Raw genomic sequence first — 27,561 nt, forward strand, 5'->3', positions numbered from 1 at the left:
TCCCGCCCCGCTCCCGGCCTTTCTCGCGTCACGTGTTGAGAGAGTCCTGTGTCACGTGAGGCCGGGGTGGTGCCTGGGCTACGGCGAGAGAGTGAGGAAAGGAAGGGGAAGCCGGAAAGCGGTGCGAGTGAAGCTGAGGTGTGGGGGTGGAGGGGGAGAAGATAGCTCGCGAGGCGGACGCGGGGAGCGTGTGCGTCCGCTTCTCTCGCCAACTTTCTTCCTGGCTGGCCGGCTGCCTCGCCCCGCGGCCAGGTGGCAGCTGGGCCGGGCAGGCGGCGGCGCGCTGAGGCGCGGAGGGCGCGCGCCCTGGCTGCGCGCGCGGCGCCGGCCGCCCCTCCTCCTCCCTCCCTCCCTCCCCCCTCGTCCCGTCCGTCCCGTCGCGGCCCGTCCCCTCGGGTGTCGCTGGCCGGCTGTCTCTGCCCGTCAGCGGCTGTAGGGCTATCTGCTGACTTTTCGGCCCCTGTCCCGGCAGCCCTTCCCATCCCGCCGCGGGGCCGGTGCTTAGTCCGGCCCCAGGATGCAGAATGTGATTAACACGGTGAAGGGAAAGGCACTGGAAGTGGCTGAGTACCTGACCCCGGTCCTCAAGGTAAGCCGGACAGGGCTGGCCGGCAGCCTCGGCACAAGCTCAGCGGCCCGGGCCCGGGACCGGACGCCAGCGGGACCGACCCCCTGCACCCGCCGCACCCCTGTTCCCTGTGGTCGGGTGGGACTCGGGGACCCCTGCAGCCCGCGCTCTTCTCCGGAGCTGTCGGGCGACGGTGACGCGCAGGTGCCGTCCTCTGCAGCTCCACTAGCCAGAGCTCGGTGTGTTTAGACACCCCCCACCCCACCTCTTGAACTTTTTGAAGCAAGGATCTTCTTATCTTCCAATAATAATAATAATAATAACGGAATCGATTTTGGGGGGTTACTGAACGGACATATGTCACCTTTTCCACGTTTCCTAGAAAGTCGCTTCGAAGTCTTTTGATCTAAGCTGTTAGCGAGTTTCAGCTTGTTAAACTGCAGAGGAGCAGAGCGATATTGGCAACGACACCTCTGTCAGTACCACTGGACCCAACTAAAAAGCAAAACCTCTCTTCCCAGGTTCAGAAAGTAGCCAGAATAAAATAAAATAAAATAAAACCAGAAGATGTGAATCTTGGATGCCAGTGATACTAGAGAGTGGCTTGTCCCTCTTGCATATGTAATTTTTACACGGGCAAGAATCAAGCATTTAAGAATTGTGGCACGTCAACTGCGAAAGCAGTAACTGACTGGCTGTTTTCTTCACAGAGATGTTTATTTTTTTTTTAATCTTTATTGGATAGAGACAGCCAGAAATCTAGAGGGAAGGGGGTTGATAGAGACACCTGCAGCCCTGCTTACCACTCGCAAAACTTTCCCCCTGCAGGTGGGGGCTGGGGTCACAGATGAATTTTGGCAAGTGAATTCAGCATTTTATTTTAGGACGCTTGTAGAATTAACTTGTAACATTTCTTTTTTCTTTCTGAAGAGTGAACAGAGGTCATGAATGAATGAATGCCAGATTCTTGCTGAGCAGTGTTAATTTAGTGGTATCTATGGTATTTTATGTATTTAGTAATAAGGAAAGCAGAATGAGGACCTTTTTCTCGATACCCCCCCCCCCAAACTAACTGTCGGTTAACGGAGAAAATCCTTATAATATTTCTACTTGACTTTGGAAGGCAAGGAGAAAAAAAGCTAAATCCATTGGAAACAATGTCTTCTCCCAGCAAATATAAATATATATTTATATAACATATATTTATCCATAATATATAGTGTATATAACTATAACTATATATATATATATATAGTTGTCTTAAAGTCCTTACAGAGGACTTTAAGCTTAGCAGAGTATTTCACTGACTGCTCTTTGGCTTGCTCACTTTTGCTTAAGCCAGCCTTACCTCCCCTCCACAATGCGCACTTTTGTCCGGTATTTTACACGCTTACCTCGAAATGCTGCCCCCCCACCCAACTTAACGGCAGCCCTGGGCCTCTGCCCAGTAGTTAATTTTATTCTGCTACTGTTTTCAATAGGCATCTCTCATTTTGCTCTCACCAGTTTCATCTCTACCTGAATTTTCTTTGCCCGATTTGAATTTAATCTTAGGATAAGGATGAATTTGGTCTATTCTGTTACTCTGTGACTTTATTTCCTGCCCGTGGTCACATTGCTTTAAATGGTGTCTAGCAGATAGAAGTTATTTGGTAAGTAGTTGTTGCGTGACTATTCATAAATTAATCTTGTAATTTTTCGTTGATTACTATAAAAATCTTACATGTAATTTAAAATACAGAAAAATTTAGTAACAACCTTGCTTTTAAAAATCATGTGTCAGGGCTGGGCGGTGGCGCAGTGGGTTAAGCTCCCGTGGCGTGAAGCGCAAGGACTAGCCTAAGAGATCTGGGTTCGAGCCCCCGGCTTCCCACCTGCAGGGGAGTCGCTTCACAGGCAGTGAAGCAGGTCTGCAGGTGTCTATCTTTCTCTCCCCCTCTCTGCCTTCCCATCCTCTCTCCGTTTCTCTCTGTCCTATTCAACAATAACAAGGAGGATAAACAACACGGGAAACAAAAAGGGAAAAAAAAAATAGCCTCCAGGAGCAGTGGATTCGTAGTGCAGGCATTGAGCCCTAGAGATAACCCTGGAGGAAAATAAATAGAAAAAAAAAAAAAAACGTGTCATGGAGCCAGGTAGTGGCGCACCTGGTTAAGCGCTCACACTACAGTGCGCCAGGACTCAGGTTCAAGCCCCTGGTCTCCACCTGCCGGGGGAAAGCTTCACCAGTGGTGAAGCAGGGCTATAGGTGTCTCTCTGTCTCTCTATCCCTCTCAATTGCTTTCTGTCTCTATCCAATAATAAGTAAAACTATTTAAAATAAAAGCCACGTTATTGGTAAAAATTAGAGTAATGGGAAAACATTGAATGATTTTTGACTTCTCATTACCTTGGTAGAGATTAGAATAATGGAAAAGCACTACATAATTTTTGACTTCTTGATTTGGTTTTGTTATTACTTAAGTAAGACATTTACTGAATTAAAAGATACCTGAGTAAGAAACTGTCTTTTCAAAAATAAAGATATTTGGTCATTTCACAAGGTCATAGTAAGATTTAATGTTTATATACAATTTTAAATGCTTTTCTAAAAAGTGCTGTTTGCTTATAGTACTGATTAAATTGTACTGTAATTTTCATACAAGTTTCCACTACTAGGCTTATAATATTCCTTGAAGTCCTGTAATAGTACAGAGTTCTTTTTTTTTTAGTGTACTGTGTCGCTGAGAAGCATTTCAGGCAAATAATTGCTCTATAAACATTTCCTAGTTTGAAAATTATAGTGTAATACTGTTTTTTTCCCGTTCCTTTAGGAATCAAAGTTTAAGGAAACAGGTGTTATCACTCCAGAAGAGGTGCGTGTTGAAGATAGTCTAAAGAAAAAATCTAGAACGTTAGTCTTTCTTTGAGTAACATAAGATTGTTGGACTGTATTTGCAATTTTATAGTGATTTCTACTTTCCGTAGACTAGATGTAACTTCCTTCTCAACTTGCTACTTCTCATATTTCTCTTATAGTTCCCCTTTATTTATAAATGAGGGTTGGGGGAGTGGGCAGTAGCACCATGAGTTAAGCGCAAAGCGCAAGGACCTGTGTAAGGATCTGGGTTCCAGCCCTAGGCTTCACACCTGCAGGAGGTGTCATTTCACAAGCCTTGAAGCTGTCTTTCTCTGTCTTTCCCTCCTCTCTTGGTTTCTCTGTCTTATCCATCAACAATAATAACAACAATGACAAGCAACAAGGGCAACAAAAGGGGGAAAAATAGCCTCTAGGCACCAAGCCCCAGTGGTAATCCTGGAGGCAAAAAAAAAAAAAAAAAAAAAAAAGAGGGTGAGCACGGGAATGGGAAGAGTTCACTTATCTTTTGGTCATATTTATGTTATATGAACTGTGCAGTGGGTTCTTATGTTTGTATATCACATCTGTAATGAAGTGTGATTTCATAGCTTTTTTTTTTTTTGAAGCACGGCTCTGTTTGGATATTAAAGTTTTGCATAATATTCAATGCATATAATTATAACATATATAGTTATATGCTTCATACAGACTTATTCCTCAACATTACCTACTTTTTCTACTGACCAAGTAATATTAGATCTGCTTTTTGCTGAAACTAATGACTGTCTTATAAACCAGTGTGCTTTATTGAACTTTTAACATAATTATATGTTTTGAGGAATCATTTTAGTTGTCTGCCAACTGTAAATAATGAAAAGATTCTCTTTTCTTTAGGTAGTTTATTTTGTTGTACTTAAGAGGAGTAAATACTGCTCTAAAAAAATCATTTAGCTTCCAGTTTTATGAATAGGTATGGTTACATCAGACTTATTTACAGTCTTAATAAATGACAAAGAATTTAAGATTGACCTTTAGCTCTTATTAAAGTACCACATAGTGGCAGTAGAATTTTAATTGTTTTGAAAGAAACATTTTCAAATGAGCCAGGTTATAAAATCAGACTGTTACTCTATGTTCTCAGATTTTGTAGAATGAGGAGTTTGCACTGGACATTCTCTAATGGATCCATTGTATCATAGGCATCATGAATTGCATACGTAGGGCCTCACACATGCATGATTTCACCACTCCCTAGCCTCTTTTCTTCATCCAGATGGGGATGTGGGGGTGGTGTGATGTGTGGTGTGATCACCACCCCTGTAGTTGTGGGGCTTGAAGCTAGATCATGCAGTTAGCAAGGCATGTACCCCACCCAGTGAGTTATCTCATGACCCAATACATTGAATTCTTGAATGCCAGTGAGAACTTTGTCTTTCGTTTTTAATCCAGTGTCAGGCTGCCTCCCTGCTATATGCTGTATGCGGGATAGCTCTGATTGGTCTTCTTGGCCTGTTACTCTATATTACCAAAGAGAGAGCAAGCACCATTCTCTTGTCCTTGACATCCCCCTCCCCACCCTCTGTGCTATCTCTAGTTGTCCTTTGTGGTGCTGGGGATTGAACCCAGGGATACCTGCGTGGTAGGGCATGCACATTAAACACTTGGTCATCTTCCAGGCCCTACTGTTTGATCTTAAGGATATTATTAACTTTCTTGCCAAACAAAAGTATAATTTAGGCATGGCTGCTGAAACTAAGTACCTGAAATTCAGAGAGGAGATAAAACTAAGCTGTTCTAGTTCTCTGATTTATCTCCTGCGTGAAGTTAGCTAATTCAAAAATAGACCATTAGAATTAAGAGATGGAAGTTTTTCACCATTACATAGAATATAGCTAACTTTTAAAGCAGCTACTAATCTTAGGGCAAATAACTATTAGATGAACTTTTATTGTTAAGTGATTTCTGATTTTTTTTTTGTTTGTTTAATACAGAGCAAAACTAATTCAACTGTGTACCAGTTACATAATATCAAATTGGGCTAGAGCACTACTACAAGATTGAATTAGAGTAGAATGAGAAGGCATGATTTGCTTTTAATACATGTTGAGTTGCTTTGTTTGTTCATTAGTTTTCCATTGCTGTTTTGGGGTTTTGGGCTGTCAGCCTTCAGCTGCCTTCTTGTTGTCATTGAGTAATGTGGATGGGTACTGTCTTAAAAAAAAAGAGAGAGAGAGAGGTGCAGGTATTTAACATAGGACTGTCTGACTAAAATCTGTTAATATTACATGGAAGGTAGCTCATCAGAATGTTCATGTCGATTCCTTCTAAGTGGAGTCATTCAGTATTATGTAATACTTAATCACTGAAAGTAACTACTTAAATTTAGAAATCTGAGTCCATATCTTATATTTATATTTTTATTTGAACACATGAAATATGTAACAGTGGCTAATGAGGGCAGATGTACATATGTACTAATTGTCAGAACTAATTCTTTGTTCTTTTATAACTCTCCTTACCTCCCAGTGTTTTTCAGTTTTTTAAATAGCACCAGAAGTTTCATGGAGTAATCTCCAGGCATATGATTACTTTAAAAGAAAAAGTCTTTGTTTTACCTGTATTTTCCTAAATTAGCATTCTTGTTTGATGATCACTTTGTTCCTTATAACTACAGAGTTAAATGTAGCATTTGGTTGCAGCAAGGGTTAAAAAAACCTAGAGGGCATGGCGGCTGGCTGGGGAGAGAAAATTGTTTTCTTTTCCACTTGTCTCTTTACCTCTAACCAATGTAAATAATGAAAAGTTGTATGTGTGTATTTTTCTGTTTGAGACTAGAAGAAAAGTATTATGTGTAAAGTTGTCATTGAGAGTGTGTTTAAAGTCTTAACTTTTTAATATATCTTCTTTTTTTATATTTATTTTCCCTTTTTGTTGCCCTTGTTTTTCATTGTTGTTGTAGTTATTGTTGTTGATGTCGTCGTTGTTAGATAAGACAGAGAGAAATGGAGAGAGGAGGGGAAGACAGAGGGAGAGAAAAAGACACCTGCAGACCTGCTTCACCACCTGTGAAGCGACTCCCCTACAGGTGGGGAGCCGGGGGCTCAAACTGGGATCCTTACACCAGTTCTTGTGCTTTGCACCACGTGCGCTTAACCTGCTGCACTGCCGCCCGACTCCCCTTAATATATTTCTTAAAGGAAAATATTTCCAGAGTTCTTTATTTATACCATTTCACTTTCATTTCTGAATAGTAGACATACATACTTTTATTAGAAAAACATGAGAATATTAAAGATATAATTTTGCTGACAAATCCATTAATAGTATATATTTTAAAGTTAGAACTTTTGTTTTTTTAATTTATTTCTTTATTGGGGAATTAATTTTTTACATTCAACAGTAAATACAATAGTTTGTACATGCATAACATTCCCCAGTTTTGGGAGTCGGGCTGTAGCACAGCGGGTTAAGCGCAGGTGGCGCAAAGCACAAGGACCGGCATAAGAATCCCGGTTTGAGCCCCGGCTCCCCACCTGCAGGGGAGTCGCTTCACAGGCGGTGAAGCAACTCTGCACGTGTCTTTCTCTCCTCCTCTCTGTCTTCCCCTCCTCTCTCCATTTCTCTCTGTCCTATCCAACAATGACAACAACAATAATAACTACAACAATAAAATAACAAGGGCAACAAAGGGAATAGATAAATAAAATAAATATTTAAAAAAAAACATTTCCCAGTTTAAAGTTAGAACTTTTATGAAATAGATTAGGAAAATTCTAAGTACATATTGCTTTGTTTGAGACATTAAAACTAGTGCTTACTAGACTGACTTACCTCTATCTCTATCTGTTTCTTTTTTCTTTTTTTTTTTAATTTATTTTTTATTTAAGAAAGGATAAATTAACAAAACCATAGGGTAGAAGGTGTACAACTCCACACAATTCCCACCACCCAATCTCCATATCCCACCCCCTCCCCCTATTAGCTTTCCCATTCTCTATCCCTCTGGAGCATGGACCCAGGGTCATTGTGGGTTGCAGAAGGTGGAAGGTCTGGCTTCTGTAATTGCTTCCCCGCTGAACATGGGCATTGACTGGTCGGTCCATACTCCCAGTCTGCCTCTCTCTCTCCCTAGTAGGGTGGGTCTCTGGGGAAGCAGAGCTCCAGGACACATTGGTGGGGTGTTCAGTCCAGGGAAGCCTGGCCGGCATCCTGATGACATCTGGAACCTGGTGACTGAAAAGAGAGTTAACATACGAAGCCAAACAAATTGTTGAGCAATCATGGACCCAAAGCTTGGAATAGTGGAGAGGAAATGTTGGGGGGATACTCACTGCAAACTCTAGTGTACTTCTGCTTTCAGGTATATATTTTGCAGTAGTTTACGGATACGTGTGAACATCTGCTCTCTCTCACAGAACCTGGTGTATATCTAGGTTTTGGGACTTTGTTAGAAAGTGAACTACCTGAGATGGAATTAGAGTATACTATGAAAGGAAAGGTCTCACCTGAGTAATGAAGCTGAAGGGTTGTCATTCCACACGTGAAGTCTCTGGACACAGTCTGAGCTGAAGCATGTTGAGGTGGCAATCGTTGCGTTGATTAGGTTGCGAACGGCTGATGCAATATTATTTGATATCGATTGGGAGAGGCATGCGGGAAAGTGAGCCCTATCCTAAGGTTCTAGGACTGGTGGAAATATAGTGGAGATATGAGGTTCCTGTTATCTTAGGATTCAAAAAGACAATGGATAATTGTTATCATCACATTATTTGGTAATTGGGTTAACTTTGAAAAATCCTTTTGTTAGGGTTTGCTGTACAGTACCCAGTATCTTGTAAATAGCTGCGCCACTGGTTGCCTCTTCTATCTCTGTTTCTATCTTCTTGCCACCAGGGTTATCACGGGCTGGTACCCACATGACAAATCTACCGCTCCTGGTGACCTTTACCCTTCTCTTCTCTCTTCTCCTCCCTCCCCCCCTTTTAAAAAATTTTTTTTTATGTTTATTTATTTTCTCTTTTGTTGCCAATGTTGTTTTTCATTGTTGTTGTAGTTATTACTGTTGTTGTTATTGATGTCATTGTTATTGGATAGGACAGAGAGAAATGGAGAGAGGAGCGGAGACAGAGAGGGAAAGAAAGACAACTGCAGACCTGCTTCACCGCCTGTGAAGCGACTCTCCTGCAGGTGGGGAGCTGGGGGCTCGAACTGGGATCCTTACACCTGGTCTTTGTGCTTTGCGCCTGGTGAGCTTAACCACTGCACTACCGCCCGACTCCCTACTTCCTCCCCTTTTCCTTCTCTTTTTCTCCTCATTTTCCTTCTTCTTTGAATAGACACAGATAGAAATTATGAGGGAAAGGGGAAGGTAGAGAGGGAGAGACACCTGCAGCACTCCTGAAGCTTCTCCCCTACAGGTGAGGATGGTGGGGTTGAAGTGAGTACATTACCCTGTGTGACGTGTGTGCACTCTACTGGGCGGACCACCACCCATCCCCACTGGACTTGTTTTTTACTTTCAATAATAGGCAATATTCCTGTCTTATAGTGAGATTGATGTATAAGTGGAGAATTTTAAAAGGTTAAGTATTTCTTCTTCCATTTTCTTTTTTTAGTTTCTGGAAACAAGACTTACATGATGGTCAATGTGCCTAGAAAGAGGATTCAGTTTCTACTCCACTGTCTTGTTGGTTTCCAAACCAACAAAAGCTTCAAGCTTTTTTCATTACTGATCTAAAATTTTCACTCTTGTGATTCATTTCGGAACAAAAACTTTTTGAAAATTGACTTCACTATTTTTTTTTAATTTCTACTTTATCCTCTTATTTTATCCATCCTATTCTTTTAGATAGGGGCAGAGAAGAAGGCAGGGAGAGAAAGGGAAACACACACGCATATGCACACGCACAGCAGGGAGAGAAAGGGAAACACTACACACACACACATATACACACACATACACACACATACACACACATACACACACATACACACACACACACACACACACACACACACACACACACACCCCTACCCACCCACTGAAGCCATCTTCAGTTCAGTGGGGGGCCAGGCTGGAACCTCAGTCATGCACTTGGTAAAGCAACTACAGTTTTTTTAAAAGAAAGAAATTTGTGCATTGTGATATAGTAAACTATTCTTACTCATAGAACTATATCTATTTGGTAAGTTCTGATAGATTTTCAACCATTAGCAGGAATATCTACATTTTATTTATCATAAAATGGTTTTGGGCATTTTAAATAAAACACTATTGTTATATTTATTCATTTTGTGATATGTATGCTTTTAGTATTATTTAAGTCAGTGATAAAACTGAATTAAAAGTCATTTATTTCTTCCAGAGTTAATTTGACTGTTTTAGTGGGTATTAAATGGGGTATTATTTGGGGGCTGGAGAGGGAGAGAGAACTTACAGGGAAGGTATAGCATATGGCTTGCCTTACAATGTTTGTGAGCCCAGGTTTGAGTCTCACCATTACAAGGGGGTGTTGTGCCATCCGAGGAAGTTCTGGTGTTGTGGTGTCTCTGTTCTCTCTTCTTAATCATCATCATCATCATCATCTTTCTCTCCCCTCTCTTCTCTCTCTCGATGAAAATATGAGCTGGAGTGGTGAAATTGTATGTTTATGAGGCTTTGACTGCTTAAAAAAATAAAAGAATTTTACAGCTTTAACATTAATGAAACATAAATCTTCAGACCAGTAGGACAAGTTTGGTGCTGTTTGCATCCTAATTGATTATTTAGTATCAAGTTTCCACAGCATGATCACTTTGGTACATTTTTTTTTTGATACTTTATATTGTGATGTTCAATTTTGCCCCCTTTTTCATGTTCCTTTTAAATCTTGAATAGTTTGTGGCAGCTGGAGATCACTTAGTCCACCACTGTCCAACATGGCAATGGTAAGTAATCTTGGGTGAAGAATAGAAAAACTGAAGGTATAATTTTCATAATTATGACAATTTGCATAGTAGGTTAGTGGGTGCCATTTCAAATGACCAATTTGGAAGACCATAGGTTTTCCTACTATGCTAAATGTAAAGGGAGAAAGATCTTACTTTACTATGCTCTTGTAAGAGATGGCTATGTTTATGAGATAGATGTTTTATACTTCCTTTGCTAATAATGCCTTTATACTGTCTAGGTCTGATCTTGTTATATAACTTTTGAAAAATTCAGTGCTTGAGAGGTTTATACATTTCATCAGCTCAGATTTTTTAATCAAAAACTAGTCAATGAGAGTATTTTTATGACGTAAGTGCAAGAATTTTGCAGAATTTTGGGTTCTTTAGTTGTAACACCTTGTATTAAGGTTCTTTTTTTATGAACTAGCTCAAAAGTGAAGTTCTCAGTGCTGATTAAGGTTTTAATTGAAAGTCTGCCTGTTCATTAACTTTTTTTTAATTATAAGAGTAATTTAGACATCTTAAGAATTATATAGCATTTATTTTAAGCATTCTGAGTAATAAAAATGTTTCAGAACAGTTTCCTGTCTACTTTCAAGTGTTTACGGCAAATGCCAGCTAATAGTAGTAGAAAAAGTGTTCTTTAATAAAAAAGTTTTTTGTTTTTTTTTTTTAAATTCCCTTAGCTGTAGTTTATGCTTGGGGGATTGAACTTGGGACCTTGCAGCCTTGGGCAGGGGAGTCTGTTTGCATAACCATTATGCTATTTCCTTGGCCCAGAAAAAGTATTCTTAATGCTAGCATAAATATTTTGTTTGAAATTACTTTTATTTTTTAAGTCTAAGTAGTTCAGCTTGTTATATCATCCCCCTCTCACAGTTTTTCAGTTGCAGTTGAGAGGTACAAAATTTGAGTAGAGGTTCTAGAATTAGCAAGGTTTTAACTGATAATGGCTTCCTTAGTATATAAAGAACTTTAAATAATTCAACTATTTTGAACCAGAGTTGAAACTCTATTTCTTTCTTTCTTTTTTTTTTTGAACAGTGACTTTTAATTTGTATTTATTTATTTTGTATAGAGGCAGAGAGAAATTGAAAGGGGAAGGGGAAATAGGAAGAGAAAGAGACAGAGACACACCCACAGCATTGGTTCACCACTCATGAAATGTTCCCCTTGCAGATGGGGATCACGGGCTTGAACCTCGGTCCTTGTGTAAGAGTAATTTAGACATTTTAGTAATTTAGGCATGCTCAACCAAGTGTGCTACCACTTGACCCCTGAACCCTATTTTATCTATCATATTCTCTCTTATTTTTATATTTAACACATATCCAAAATAACTTGCTTCTGATTTTTATCAGTTGCTCTTTCAGATGATTATTATTATGTACCAAGTGAAGCCAAACTGTCAGGTCTATTTATTTTTATTTTTGTTCCATATTTAAAATTTAGTTTCTGTCATAGAAATGCTCTAATTTAGTAATGGTGATTAACTTTTTTCTCTTTTTCAAATTGCCCTTTAAAACTCTTGTTAGGTTCAGGTTTATACTTTACATATGTGTTCATATTTCAATTCATAAGGTCATATGAAGTATAAAACTTTGTTTTTTTTTTAAAAATAATTAGTTTAGAATTTCAACCATTGTGCTAGACAGACATTTTCTTTACATGATTACTTTATCATGGCCCTTTACTTTCTGATTAGTTTAAGCTATATGATTTCTATGATCTATACTTTTGTTAATGGAGTCCGTATACATAATAAATAGACTCTTAGTGGATGGTAGTTTATAGCTTTACTTTATGAATTGTAATGCTATAAATGTTAGGTTTGTGTTACCATTTCATTTTAGCTTAGAATTTAGTTATATCTTGTTCAAATGTTTTTATTCTGGCTAAACTGCTACTGCGAATATAACCATTCATTAAAAATTAAAAATAATTATTATTGACTTAACATTGCTTTACAAAAGTAAAAGATTTCAGGGGTATAGTTTCACAGTTACATACATGTAGGTACAATTTACCTTGTATTCTTGGATTCTTGGTACATTTCACTTAATAGTGTTATGCTTTCCCATGCCCTCACATATATTTCTTAATGGCATCCTTACTATAAAGCAATCCTTAATGACACCTGTACTGTTACTACTACGAAACAGTAGTATAGATTGTATAGTTTGAATTTTACATAGGTAGCATTAGCTCTTTGTCTTTTGAAATATATTTTTATATTTTAAAAGGGCTGCAGGGGAAGAATTAAAGGTGAAGGCATACCTACCACCTGGCAAACAATTTCTGGTCACGAAAAATGGTAAGAATCATTTTGTATATAATGTATATATAGAGGGGGGGGGAGTGTGTGTGTGTCTATGTCTGTGTTTTAAATAATAAAACCTTTATGATATGGAAGAAAAGAAACCTAGATAAAGTTTGACATCTAATTTGATTTTTCAGATTGACATAATATAATCTTTTAGCTATTGATTTCAGTCTTAAAAATTTCTCAGGGAGCCAGGCATTGGCACACCTAGTAGAGCATACATACTACCTTTTGTACGGATCCGGGTTCAAGCCCTTGATGCACAGTGTGGGAAGCTTCTTCACAAGCAAAACAGTGCTGTAGGTCTCTCTCTTGCTCCTTCTCTATCTTCTTTCCTTCTCAGTTCTCTCTGTCTCAGTGAAAAAAGAAAAAGAAAACATTGTCCTGTAGGAGTAATGGATTCATTCATTGTGCAGGTATTGGATTCTAGTGACAACTCTGGTGACACATTCTTTTTTTTTATTGCAAATGACTTAATGCTACCTTTGACAACTAAAAATTCACCTAAAGATTTTATACTCCTTTATGCTACTGATTGATTGCCTATACATATAAAATATTTCTTTTTATGAAATATTATGGGGTTAATTTGAAAACATCAAAATATTCCAGTACCTCCTTACTATATAATAATACATTAATTTCTATTTTAAATTACCCATTATAAGAAAGGGAAAAATACATGCATCACTTTTTTCTTCCTACAGAAAGTCAGGAGATTGAAAAGTTTATTGATCCTACATAATATTTTTCTATTATGATTATCAGTTTTAGGCTCATATAAATAATACCTGTTGGTAGACATATTTTATAAAATACTTTTTATAAAAGATTGCATATATAATTAGAGCCAGGCAATGACACACCAGTTAAGTGCACATAGTACTAGTCAAAGGACCTGTGCAAGGATCCTGGTTCAAACCCCTGCTCCCCATCTGCAGCATTGGCACTTGATAAGCAGTGAAGCTGGTCTGTAGATGTCTGTTTTTCTCTGTCCCTCTCTCTGTCTTTCCCTCGCCTCTCAAATTTTCTGTCCTATCCAATAAAATAAAATAAAAGGAAAAAATAGCTGCCAAGAGTGGTGGACTCATAATGCCAGCACAAAGCCCCAGTGACTAGAGGCAAAAAAAGAGATTGAAATAAACAGTGGAATGAATTTTACACTGCTTTATCCATTATGAATATGAATTAATTCATTTTGAAAGTCACTTTTGTATTCTCCCACCTCAGTAAGTGGTGCTTCTGTCTCCTGAAAGTAGAAGCATTAAAATAAGATATTATTAATTAACCTGAGGTTGAATGTCCTCTTATATTTTAACCTGTTATGTTCTTCAGACCATTATAGGAAATATATAGGATCCAGTAGAGTCTACTTTTCTTCTGAGATTTGTATATTTTTTATTGTAATTGGGGTTTCATTGCTAAAGGATGTCTTTTTCAAATGGAAAGAGGGAGAGTAAGAACAACACCACAAAGCTAAAGCTTTCCCTAGCAGAGTAGGGACAGAGGTGGGGGACAGGCTTGAATACCCCTGGGTGGTCGTCATGGCAGAGCAGGCAGCCTCCCCAGGTGAGCTCTCTCACCAGCTCTGAGAAAGCTTTCTAGGAAAGACAAATGTAGTCAAATAACTGTACGTCTGTGAGTTGAGACTTAACTTTTCAATCATTTTCTTTAGAAATAAAATACAATATATTCACTTAATTCTTGGTGGTAGTTGTACCATATAGTATAATTAACTTTTCTAATGGATTTGTAGAAAGCAGAGTATGTGCTAATAACTATTTGCATTTTTAGTGCCATGTTATAAGCGATGCAAACAGATGGAATATTCAGATGAATTGGAAGCTATCATTGAGGAAGATGATGGTGATGGAGGGTGGGTAGATACTTATCATAACACAGGTAAGAGCAGACTAGAATAGTATTCTTTTATTGTAAATCATTTTATACTCTTTTACATTATTTTATAACATCCTTGATTAACTCTACCTCCAACACCCCCCCCCAAAAAAAAAAAAAAAAAAAAATCCAGAGACTACATAAGGCACAGTTTTGTCCCAGTAGACTTTTATCTGAAAAGCAAGAACACATGTTGGGGATGGGGATAAAAAGAAAATATGCCTTTGGAGTATGCCAATTTTCTGCTGTTACTTCAGAAACAATTTAGAAATGTCAGTATTTTCTTTATTTCTTTTTTTTAAAAAGCCACGTAGAAATACTGAATATGCCTACTCCGCTGCTGCTGTTACTTCAGAAACAATTTAGAAATGTCAGTATTTTCTTTATTTCTTTTTTTTTAAAAAGCCACGTAGAAATACTGAATATGCCTACTCCGCTGTATGCTGCAATTCCTTGTGTATCATTCCATTGCTGGATGGCAAGCTGTACAGGAGCTATGCTGTCTTCATCTTTATTTCACTCAAAGACATGGTATTTAAAATACCTAGTACTTGTTTGTTGAATGACTATTAGATCAGCCACAAAGATGGGAGTCGGGTAGTAATGCAGCAGGTTAATATGGCGCTAAGAGCAAAGACTGGTGTAAGGATCTCGGTTTGAGCCCCCGGCTCCCCACCTGCAGGGGAGTCACTTCACAGGCAGTGAAGCAGGTCTGCAGGTGTCTGTCTTTTTCTCCCCCTCTGTCTTCCCCTCCTCTCTCCATTTCTCTGTATGGTGACATCAATAACAACAATAAAAAACAACAAGGGCAACAAAAGGAAAAATAAATAAATATAAAATTAAAAAAAAAAAAGCTGGGAGTCAGGCAGTAGCATAGCCGGTTAAGGGCAGGCCACACAGAGGGCATGGGTCAGCCTAAGGACCTGGTTCAAGCTCCTGGCTCCCCATTTGCAGGGGTGTTGCTTCACAAACAGTGAAGCTAGTCTGCAGGTGTCTATCTTTCTCTCCCCCTCTCTGTCTTCCCCTCCTCTCTCTATTTCTCTTTGTCCTATCCAACAACAAGGACATCAATAATAACTACAACAATAAAACAACAGGGGTAACAAGAGGGAATAAATAAATATTTTTAAAAAAGAAGCCATAAAGATGGAGATTCATAGTTAAATTCTCAATAGCTATCATACTTTTTTTTGATACTAAAGTTGTTCAGTAGTTCTTTGTTAAATTGACTCAAGCCTTTAACAAATGCATGTTTGTGTATATTATTTGGAACTCTGAATATGATTTCTTATCCAAGTTCTAACATATTTTACTGTTATATTTACATGACAGTATAAATGTATATTATATATTGTTGTAGCTAAACTACCATTTTTATCTAGTTTAAATGTGGATACATTGAGTTTGTTAACATACTATAAACAGGTTTTCTCTTATGTCCTAGAAATTAAAATGCATATCAAAAACTGCAGTGGAGCAAGGTTTCTCAACCTCAGCACTAATAATGTTTGGGCCTGACTAATTCTTTCTCATAGCATTCATTTTTTGTGCATTGCAGAATGACTAACACAGAACTCTTGAGTTCAAGCCACTTGATGATTGTAGCATTTTGGCTGTAATATGAAAAATGTCTCATATGTTCCCAAATATTCTATTGGTTAAGAATCACTGACTTCATTTGATAAACACTTTAAGGGACAGAGAACTCAAATAGTAATTTTTCTTGGAGACAAAATATCTTGTTAGTCCAACTTCTTGGGAAAAAAAAAATGAGAGAGACTATCATCTGTTTCTTTATAGTGATAACAGGCACAGATTTAGAAACTTGGGCTTTTTTTTTTCTTTATTAAGGTAATATTTGTTTGCAAAAGTGTGTTTTAGGAGAATATGCCTGTTCAAATTATATTACATCTCTTCTACCACTAGAGAGTCAGCATCCCTTTACCACAGACTTTTGTTCCTCCATTTTTTTCTTCTTCTCTTTGGTAATCTCAGATATGTAGTCAGAGATTAAGGGTTTATGTGAGATTATCTGGCATTTGCCTTTTATTTCATTTAGCTTGATATCACCTACTTCCATTCATGTTGTAGCAGAAAGTCAAGATATTATTTTTTATAACTAGTATTCTATTGTCTATGTATGACATAATTTTCCTCATCCTTTCTTCTGTCACTGAACTTTTGGGTTGTTTCCAAATCAGTTATATTGTAAGCAGCACCTCAGTGAACATAGGTAGGTAATGCATATTTCTATCCTTTCAAATTAGTATTGACGTGTTTGCTGGATCATTTGACAAGTCTGTTACTCATACTTTGAAAAGAATTTATGTTTTCTACAGAGGCTGGCCAGTTTACATTCTCATCAGCATTGTATGAGTCTCTTTTCCTCCACATCCTTACTAACATTTGTTTCTAGTCTTTTTGAAGTAGATCATTCTTAAAGGCATGAGATGGTATCTCAGTGTTGTCCTGAATCACATTTCTGTAGTAATTAGTAATGTTCAGCTTTTTTTTCTTTTTAACAAAGCATATTCTTACATGTTTTAAATTAAATCCACACACATATCATTTTCCCAATAAATTACCTGCCAAACAACACAAAGCAAATAGCATGAAAATTACTTTACTACAGAGCTTAATACTTAATAACATTTTGAAGATTTCTAAGACATCATGCCACATGACTCATACCTTACACTTACCACATGTTCTGGACTCCTTTTTTCTGCCTTTGATATTATCAATATAATTCTATGAAGTAACAATCTCAGAAACACTCTAATTCCTAAGTTTTGAGCTCATAATTCACTCTAGTCTCCATATATGATTTTTTTTTTAATTGGGGGGTTAGTGGTTTACAGTGTAGTTTTAACACATAGGCATATCCTCTCATTTCTTCTTGATTTGTGTCTAGGCTATACACCAGGATCCCAGTGTTCCTCTTCCTGTCCCTATCCCTTCATTCCCATAGTGCTTTGCTTTGGTGCAACACAGCATACCCAGTCCAAGTTTCACCTTATGTTTTTCCCTGATTGTCCTTTATTCTTTAGTTCTACATGTAAGTAAGAGATCACTCAGTATTGGTCACTCTCAGGCTTGTCTCACTCAACAAGATATCTTTGTTCTGACCAGTGGAAGAGGAGATAGTACAATAGTCATGCAAAAAACTTTCATGCCCGAGGGTACAGAGTTCTAGGTTCAATCCCTGGCACTACCATGAGCTAGAGCAAACGCTAGAAGAAGAAGAAGTGCTGCTTAAAAAAAAAAAAAAAAAAAAAGTTGGGAGTCAGGTGGTAGCACAGCGGGATAAGCACACACCGTGCGAAGCGCAGGGTCCAGCATAAGGATCCCGGTTCGAGCCCCCAGCTCCCCACCTGCAGGGGAGTCACTTCACAGACGGTGAAGCAGGTCTGCAGGTATCTGTCTTTCTCTCCCCCTCTGTCTTCCCCTCCTCTCTTCCCTATCTAACAGCGATGACAATAATAGCTACAACAACAATAAAAACAAGGGCAACAAAAGGGAAAATAAATAAAATTAAAAAAAAAAAGAAAAATTGAAAAAAAAGTCCTGTCAAGTTCTGATCAGACTATTGTAAAATAGATGACCTCATTATTTCTAACTTCTGTGTGTACTTCATGTGTATATGTACCACAATTTGCTTATGTCGGGCATCTGAGTTGCTTCCAAATTTGGGCTTTTAGAAATTGTGATGCTTTAAACATAGGTGTGCCTAGGTCTTTTTGGATAGGGTTTTTTGTTTCCCCCTTATTAAATCCCAGGAGAGGCATTGCTGAGTTATATGGTAGGTCTATTTCTAGTATTCTGATGAATTTCTGACTTTTCCTTAGGAGTTGCATTCCCATCAACAATGTAGGAAAGTCCCTTTCCCCCTAAAGCCTCTCCAACAGTTTCTGTCTTTCTTAATATGTGACATTCTCAAAGGTGCAAAGTATTAACTCATTGTTTTTATTTGCATTTCCCTGACCATCAGTGACTTTTGCTTTATTCTGCCTATATCTTGAGTGGGGTGGTTTATCTTTCTGCTGTTGAGTTTGTTGAAGTTTTTTGTTTTGGTGAGCTTTTTTTTTTTTCCTCTTTAATGTATTTTAGCTATTCTCTATCCAGTGTGTGGCAAATAAAAAATTTCTCCCACTCCTTGGGGCATCTCTCTGTTATGGAGGTGGATCCCTTTCCTATGCAAAAGCTTTTCAGTTTGCTGTGATCCCCTCACTGGTCTTTTTTTTTTTTTTTGGTGAAGATGTTATAAAAATTTATGTGGAAAAGAGTTCTGCCTATGTTTTCCTCAAAGAATTTGATGGTTTCTAGTCTAACTTTTAAACTTTGACCCATTTTAAATTTACATATATATATATATACATATATATATATATATGACATATAAAGGATATATGATAGAGAATAATTGAGAAGGAAGAGGGAAATAGATACTTGCAGCACTGCTTCACTACTGATGAAGTTTTACCCACTGTAGGTGGTGATCTGGGGCTAGAACACAGGTCCTTGTGCATATGGTCCCATACGCTTTGCTAGCAACATACCACCTGGACTCATGATCAGCTTTTTCTCGTGCTTGCTGGCCATCTTGTATGTTGAGTGTCTGATAGATGCATAGATGCATACAAGGATGGATGGATGGATAGAGTAGAGAAAGCATTGAGTTAAAAGTCATCACATGTAGATTAGAATCTCATTTTCTCCACTTTAAGACTCAAATATGTTACTTCTCTGTAGACTATTCATTGGGAAAAATTATTAGTGTATGTAATGATTACATAAGGTGTGGCTACAAGAAGATAGAAGTATGTTATTACTACTTCTGATGTCCTGGATTACTAAAGCAGGTAGCATATTAATGTACTATTAACTATATCAGAATGATTATAATTGTATCTGTACCATGCTGAAAAAAATTTTTTATTTAGGGGTTGGGGGGTGGGGCACCTGGTTGAGTGCACAGTACAGTGCTCAAGGACCCAGGTTTGAACCCCCGGCCCCCAGCTGCAGGGGGAAAAAATTGCAAGTGGTGAAGCAGTTGCAATTCTCTCTCTCTCTCTATCTCTCTCTTTCTGCCTCTCCTTCTATGCCACCTCCTTCCTTCTTGATTTCTGGCTGATAAAGATAACAAAATTTAAAAAATGTTTTATTTATATGTAAATAAAATGTAAGACTGAATCTTACAGTCTCTTAATCTGTTCATTTCAAGAGAATTGATAATGTATCTTGACAGGATTTATGCCAGGAAAGTAAGTATAAGAAATTATTGAAGAGTGGTAGAGTAAGGGGGTAACTCTGACAGATTTGACAGATGCCTTTTGGATTATTATGAGTTACTTTTCAAAATTTCTGTTAATTAATATCACCTCCTCCTTTGAGAAAAACTATGAGAATTCATTTAAAATATTTTCATATTGCCTGAATCAGTTAAGTGGAGGATGTTTACAAGTATTACTACAAATAGTTACTATTTTCTGCTGAATTTTAAACAGGTATTACAGGAGTAACTGAAGCAGTAAAGGAAATTACACTGGAAAGCAAGGTACTGGTTAATTAGCTAAATTCTTTTAAATTTAATGATCTAGTTATTTGCAACCCTCCCCCACACACGTGTCAACATATCAACACACTACTGTTTCCCAGTTGTGTGTTTTTTATTTTCCTTAAAAGATTGTATAGTTAAGTTTTTTTTTCTTTTATGACTGATTGATGATTACTGGTTCTCGTGTACAGGTAAGAGTTCTAAGCTAGTTTTTTAAAAAATGGCTTTTTATTTTTAAGTGCTAAATTTTCTGTAATTAGAAGTTTTTAAGTTTTTCTTTTCCTTGTTCATACTAATAGTATATTGAATTTTTTTTAAGTTTTTACTTATTTAGGAAAGAAATTGAAAAGGGAGAGGGAGATAGAGAGTGAAAGAAACAGACACCTGCAGCCCTACTTTACTACTCAAGAAGCTTTCTCCTTGCAGGTGGTGACCAGGGGCTTGAATCCAGGTCCTTGCACACTGTAATGTGTGTACTTAACCTCATGCACAACTGTCTGACCCCTTATTTAAATTTTTTTATTTAAATATTGTTATAAGCAGTTTGCTTATAACCTTTGTAGTGTCTTAATTTTCTACTAATTTTAATAGCCTTTTATTGATTTTGAATTCAAGTGTAAACTTTAGTATTTCCCGAAATCACACATTTTGAATGAATAGAAACTAAATATTATATTTCTTTGGTTGACTTATTCTGGAGGGAAGGTAAAAATGGGGTGATTTGCTTTCTTTATTACATTAGCTTTTCAAAATTATTTTGTTAGTAGTCCTATTTCAAAGAATTGACTATTTGGACAGAAAATCGTTTTCCTTTTGTCTTATGAAACATTTTTAGTAACATGCTGTTAGATACGATTTTATTTACAATTTGGTAAATTCCTCCTGGGGTCTTTTTTGTCAGTAGGGTCTCTTGAGATCCATTAGTACGATGTAACACAAAGGGAAACTAAATTTTCTAATTTATTTTCCTTTCTTTAAAAAAATATATATATATTTATTATTGGATAGAGACAGATATTGAAAGGGGAGAAGGGCTAGATAGAGGAGAGAGACAGAATGACACCTGTAGCACTGCTTCACCACTAGTGAAGTTTTCCTCTTTCAGGGGGGACCAGGAGCTTGAACCTGGGTCCTTGCACACTGTAATGTGTGAGCTTAACCAAGTGTACCACCACCTAAGTTTTTGTTGTTTTTTTTTCATTGTACAATTTTATGCTAGCTTTAGGAGCTGGGGATGGAAGTTTCACTAAGGTTCATCCTTGTGAAATTTTTTTTGAAGAATTTGACCAACTATAAATCAAAATCAGACCATTTTTACTTTATTAGTGTACATGTTTCAAACTTTGATAATACTAAATAGCCGTGTAGTGTGAATGAACAGTACTTTTTTTAAAGTTTCATGGAAGTATTTGGGGGCCCCTTTCTCTTTTGTTAGTAATTTATTTATAAAATAAAAAATATCAACAAGACCATAGAATAAGAGGGGTACAGTTCTACACAATTCCCACCGCCAGAGTTCTATATCCCATTCCTCTCTTGAAAACTCTCCTCTAGGAACAGTACTTTTTATAGACTTACAGTATTCAGTAATTTTTAGCATATAGAAAAATAGTTAATAAGGCACTTGGATAATATGCTTAACATATTTATGTCCTACCAAAGAATAAATAGTCAGCCTTCTATATCTATTGATTCAGCCAGCAGTGGATCAAAAATATATTGTGTTGTTAGAGCTAAGTGGTTGCTCCGAGAATGAACATGTAGACTTTGTTCATTGTCATTCTGTAAATATTAGTGTAACAGCTACTTATGTAGCCTTTCTATTTGATGTTGCAAATAATCTAGAGAGGACTATAGGTGACAGGGTATGTGGGTGAGTTTTGAGAACCTGTCCCCTTTGAATACTGATGGACAGCTACACTTAGAATATATCTTTACTGTCATTTCTGTTTAATATAGAATTTATTTTTAAATAATTTAGTATGTAGACTATTTGACATTTATATAAAGTTAGAAATATTTGTTAGTTTCTATTTATGCTATATCCTGTATGCACATTGCCAGTGTTTTTAAGATTTCTCTTCATCTGATAAATTTGTCAGATACTGACTTATTTATTAACAGTAATCCTCTGGTTTCACATTTGAGTTCTAATAATGATATATTTGATAAAAATTTCTAATGATAAGTAAGTTCTCTAAAATTCTAAAATACTACTTTGACTTTAGACTTAGAATATTAATTTGTAAAAATGATAATTACATATTGGGCTTGTATTTGGTTAACCTTATTTTTATTGTAGTGATAGTATACTTAAGAAATTAAACTTTTATAATAAAGCATAGTAAGTATAAAGTTTGATAACTTATATCCTTTACCTAATTTGGTCAGGGAATTATTAATAAATTAGAATAGCATGATTTGAGAACCCGTCTTCCTCAGGTAGTTAGAAATTTAATTTGCACATATATTGTGGTTATAAATGGATACCCTTTTTTCCTATAAGTTATTTGTGCAAATTAACATAAATGAGCATTTTTTAAAAATAGTGAGTTATGGCTACTGTGTTTTTAACTTTAGCTGGCTATTTTAGAGGATTCTTGGTACTCTGCTACTTGTTTGTTTGTTTTAAATTTCATATATTATTTTTATTTATTTATTTATTTTACCAGAGCTCTACTCAGCTCTGGCTTTAGGTGGTGTCAGGGTTTGAACCTGGAACCTTAAAACTTCAGATATGAGACTCTTTCACATAATCATTATGCTGTAATTCTGCTGGCATATTGATGCTAAGTGTTTGAACTATTAAACAAATTTTAGTAACTTTAAGTAAAATTAATTTCAAAGGACAGTATAAAACTCCAAGATCATTCAGCATCATGTGAGGAGGAGGATGAGGAAGATGAAGGAGAAGCTGCAGATATGGAAGGTATTTATATTCTAGATTTGCTTTAATCACACTAATATATTGACTTTGAGTTGTTTATAATTCACATAAATTATGTAACTCTGCCTAACTTAGCACCAACTTACATGCCTATAGGCCCAGAGGTCACAGGTTCAATGCCTGACACTTTAGGACAGAGCTGAGTAGTGCTTTGGTCCTTTCTCCTCTCTCATAATGTTTGTTTGTTTGTTTGTTTGTTTTTAAATATATTTATTGTATAAAGACTGAGAGAGAAGAGGAGATAGAGAAAGAGAGAGACAGAGAAACACCTGCAGTCCTGCTTCACCACTCATGAAGCTTTCCCCCTGCAGGTAGGGACCAGGGGCTTGAACCTGCTCTCTTGTGCACTGCAATGTGTGCATTTTAACCAGGTATGCCACTGCCTGGCCTTCTCTCATAATGTTTTACTTACTTACTTACTTATTTACTTAGATTATGTTCCACTGAGCTTTAAGGTTTAACATTTGACATTCCAGAGATGATTTTAATAGCCTAAATTGGATTGAATTTAATCAGTTCAGAATTTATCTTGATATTAGATGCTTCTACTGTATTAACTTTGTAATTAAAAAATATTTCATTGGGAGCCGGGTGGTGGTGCAGTGGGTTAAGCACACATGGTGGAAAGCGCACTGACCAACATCAGGACCCAGGTTCGAGCCCCCAGCTCGCCACCTGCAGGGGAGTCACTTCACAAGTTGTGAGGCAGGTCTGCAGGTGTCTGTCTTTCTCTCCCCCTCTGTCTTCTCTCCTCTCTCCATTTCTCTCTGTCCTATCCAACAACAGTGACAGCAATAACAATAATGATGACAACAATAAACAAAGGCAACAAAAGGGAAAAATAATAAAGTTTCTTTAAAAATACTTTATTGATTTGTTTAAATAGAGAGGAATTGAGGGGGGATAGAGAGAGATATATATATACTGTTTCACCTCTCATAAAGCTTTCCCCCTGCAGGTAGGGATCAGGGTTCAGGGTTTTGAACCCAGATTTTTGTGCACTGTTTTGCATGTGCCACTGCCCAGCTCCCAATATTGTGATCCCCCCACCCCCCACCCATGTGCAGTACTGAGCACAGGTCTAAGATACAGTTTCTTAATATAATTCCTAGACTATCTCAGAACAGAACAAAGTTTGGTCATGTATTTGCCTTTTTTGTTTGTTTCTCCAATTAATAACATCTTAGTACAAAAACCAATAGATAATAATAGTATAAAAAGCTAATAATTGTTTTTCACATTCTGACTTATTTTGCTTAGCAGAGGACATCTTACGAAGTTATACAAATCAGATATACTGTGGAGTCATTCAGAAATGTATAGGATCATTATTCCGAGTGTTAGTACTAATAGACTAGCATAAACCAAACTTTAACTTTCTTTGGCTCTGTCAGGTAAAGCTGCTTGGAAGTATAGAATCACCTACTTGGTATTGTTCTATATTGTCAATTAAAAATCATGCCAGGAAATAATTCGTCTGGTAGAGTATACAAACCTTGTATGTGTTTGTTACCTTAGGTCTGACCCCTGGCACCATTTGGCAGCACTGTGGATGGTATCATGGGCGCTCCATGATGGTGGAGCAGTGCTCTTGTATGTCTCCCTCTCCTTCTAAAATAATGAACATACTGTCCTGGGGAGATCACTCCGTTGTGATATTGCTCAGGTGTGAAGTCTTCGTTCCTTTGCAGCATACTGAAAGGAAAAAAAAGCAAGGCAGAGTGGCTAGGGAGGTGACTCAGAAGGTAGAGTACTTTCCTTCTGCATATAGGAGAGCAATAAAGACAAAGTGAGTAGAACTTCTATGAATAGTAGAATGGATGTGTGACATCCTGAGTTTGATCTCTAGCTCTACATTAAAAAAGAAAAAGTTTTTGAATAATACTCTTAAAAATGTATAGTTTATATATACCAGGTGGTGGTGTACCAGGTAGAACACACACCATGCATAACACCTCGGTTTAAGTCCCTGGTCCCCACTGGTAGGGGCCACAGTTCTGAGCAGAAGAGCAGTGCTATAGTTGCCTGTCTTTCTCTGTCTCTTTCTTCCTCCTTTGGCTCCTCTCTCTTCTATATCCCATCCTCTATCAAAAGCCAAGCAAAAAAAAAAAAAAAAAAACCATATATATATATATATATAATTTAATGAGTTTTCTTGAACTTGATCATCTTTTGTTTTTTTTGCAACAGAATATGAAGAAAGTGGATTGTTGGAAACAGATGAGGTTTGTAAATTGAATTTTCTTTCATTTTCAATGTTAACATGGGAGCTTTTTTTGGTACAATTTTTTATTGCCTTTTTTTATTTATTGGATAGAAACAGTCAGAAATTTAGAGGGAAGGGGGTGATAGGGAGGGAGACAGAAAGACACATGCAACACTAATTTAGCACTTGGAAAGCTTTTTTTCTCCCTGCATGTGGGGGCCAGGGTCTCAAACCTGGGTCCCAGTACATTGTAACATGTGTGCTCAACCAGATGTGCCCAGTCACCAGGAGTTGGTATTTTTTTTTTTTAATTTTATTTTTAAGAAAGGATTAATGAACAAAAACATAAGGTAGGAGGGGTACAACTCCACACAATTCCCACCACCCAATCTCCACAACCCACCCCCTCCCCTGATAGCTTTCCCATTCTCTAGCCCTCTGGGAGCATGGACCCAGGGTTGTTGAGGGTTGCAGAAAGTAGAAGGTCTGGCTTCTGTAATTGCTTCCCCGCTGAACATGGGTGTTGACTGGTCGGTCCATAAGGAGTTGGTATTTTTATATCTTAACCTTTCAAGCAAATTTTTATTTTTATGTTGGTTATGGCATGTAACACATAGCTTTTGTTTTTTTAGCTTTTAGTTTTGATTTATGTTTGCTTATGAAATAGGAAGGTAGGGTGGGAAGATAATGTTTCCTAACATGTTATGTTTGTATTGATTTTAAAGATAGTAAATGTTCCTCTTATTGACAGGCTACCCTTGACACAAGGAAAATAGTAGAATCTTGTAAAGCCAAAGCTGATACTGGAGGTGAAGATTCTATTTTACAAACCAGAACTTATGACCTTTATATCACTTACGATAAATATTACCAGACACCACGACTATGGTTGTTTGGCTATGATGAGGTAAAACATTTATATATTTTAATGTAAATATTTTAAATTGTTGGCATTGGTCCATTAGCCTCATAGGTATATATTACGGTCTTTCAATTGCAGGAATTATTAGCTTCACAATTTTGTAATAATAGTTTTTTTGGGAGGAAAGGAACTATGAATTACTAAGCGTGACAAAAACTGCTAAGAATTTAGAAGTCACATTACATAATTGTTACTTTGCCATAAACTTGGTTTGTATTAAGCTTTAATTTTTCTTTAGGGAGTGCGGGGAGGCTGAGAGAGAGTTCACTCAGTAGAGCAGGTGTCTTATCATACACAAGGACAGAGGTTTGATCCTTGATTTCACATGGTTATCCCACATACTAGGGGAAGCTCCAGAGAGTGGAGTGGTGGTATGGTATTTCTCTTTCCCTCCTCCCTGCAACCCATCTTCTCTCCCCCCTTATCTGAATTTTCTTTCAAAAGAATGAAAAAGTTGGCCCAGAAACAGTGAAATTAGGCCTCAGTGCTACCAATAAGTTGTTCTACCATATATTATGTACATATGCGTATATATGTATGTATATATCCATATATACACACAGAATGATTGTGCTACTTGTAACATGAATTTTTATTTAATTATCTAGCTAATTAAAAATTACCTGAAATAAAATGTGCCTATAGGGGGCCAGGTGATGGCACACCAGGTTAAGGGCACATAGTACAAAGTGCAAGGACCTGCTCAAGGATCCTGGTTTCCTGGTTCAAGGCCCCGGGCTTCCCACCTGCAGTGGGGGCTGCTTCACAAGGGGTGAATCAGGTCTGCAGGTGTCTTGTCTTTCCTCTCTGTCTTCCCCTCCCCTCTCAGTTTCTCTCTGGAGGCCTAAAAAACTGCCCTTTTTGGGAATATTTTTATTGCATTAGGAAGTGGCTGATGTTACACTGTCTCACATACAGACCTCCCTCTCTCTTTTCTGGTGTAACTGAATTATAAACCTTTTTCAAAATAATCCAGTAGTTTTGTATATTGCAGAATTTTAAATTACAATTCATGGTGACATAGTAATAAGTAAAGCACTATAAGATTAGGCCTCAAAGTTTTTATGCAGTAATTTTAAAAACCTTCTTATGGTTTCAGCAACGGCAGCCTTTAACAGTTGAGCACATGTATGAAGATATCAGTCAAGATCATGTGAAGAAAACAGTGACCATTGAAAATCACCCTCATCTCCCACCACCTCCTATGTGTTCAGTTCACCCATGCAGGTAGAGTGTGCATGTGTATTTGATAAGTGTAATGCTTGGAAAATCATAGTGATAATGCCCTGAAAAATTATATAGTAAGCAAATAAAATTATCCTTTGTCTTCCTTAGAAATGTTCTTATCTTTGAGGCTAAAGAGAGAGCTC

At 37.3% G+C, this 27,561-nt stretch overlaps 1 protein-coding gene across 2 annotated transcripts in view; it reads left to right on the plus strand.

The window, feature by feature from the left end:
- The first annotated feature begins 94 nt into the window (after positions 1-94).
- The window catches only part of ATG3 (autophagy related 3), a 34,111-nt gene continuing 6,644 nt past the window's right edge, over positions 95-27,561 (plus strand). Inside the window, exons 1-11 of one of the 2 annotated variants that reach the window (XM_016185266.2) lie at positions 95-138; positions 473-589; positions 3,382-3,423; positions 10,285-10,334; positions 12,581-12,651; positions 14,455-14,562; positions 20,067-20,116; positions 22,964-23,045; positions 25,254-25,288; positions 26,021-26,176; positions 27,291-27,418. In XM_016185266.2, coding sequence (XP_016040752.1) covers positions 518-589; positions 3,382-3,423; positions 10,285-10,334; positions 12,581-12,651; positions 14,455-14,562; positions 20,067-20,116; positions 22,964-23,045; positions 25,254-25,288; positions 26,021-26,176; positions 27,291-27,418 — 794 coding nt within the window. In that variant the 5' untranslated portion in view covers positions 95-138; positions 473-517. The remainder of the gene's footprint in view (positions 139-472; positions 590-3,381; positions 3,424-10,284; positions 10,335-12,580; positions 12,652-14,454; positions 14,563-20,066; positions 20,117-22,963; positions 23,046-25,253; positions 25,289-26,020; positions 26,177-27,290; positions 27,419-27,561) is intronic. The other variant, XM_060198376.1, reaches the window with a different exon arrangement.

This window comes from Erinaceus europaeus, chromosome 9 (assembly GCF_950295315.1).
Source record: "Erinaceus europaeus chromosome 9, mEriEur2.1, whole genome shotgun sequence".
Taxonomy (NCBI): Eukaryota; Metazoa; Chordata; class Mammalia; order Eulipotyphla; family Erinaceidae; genus Erinaceus; species Erinaceus europaeus.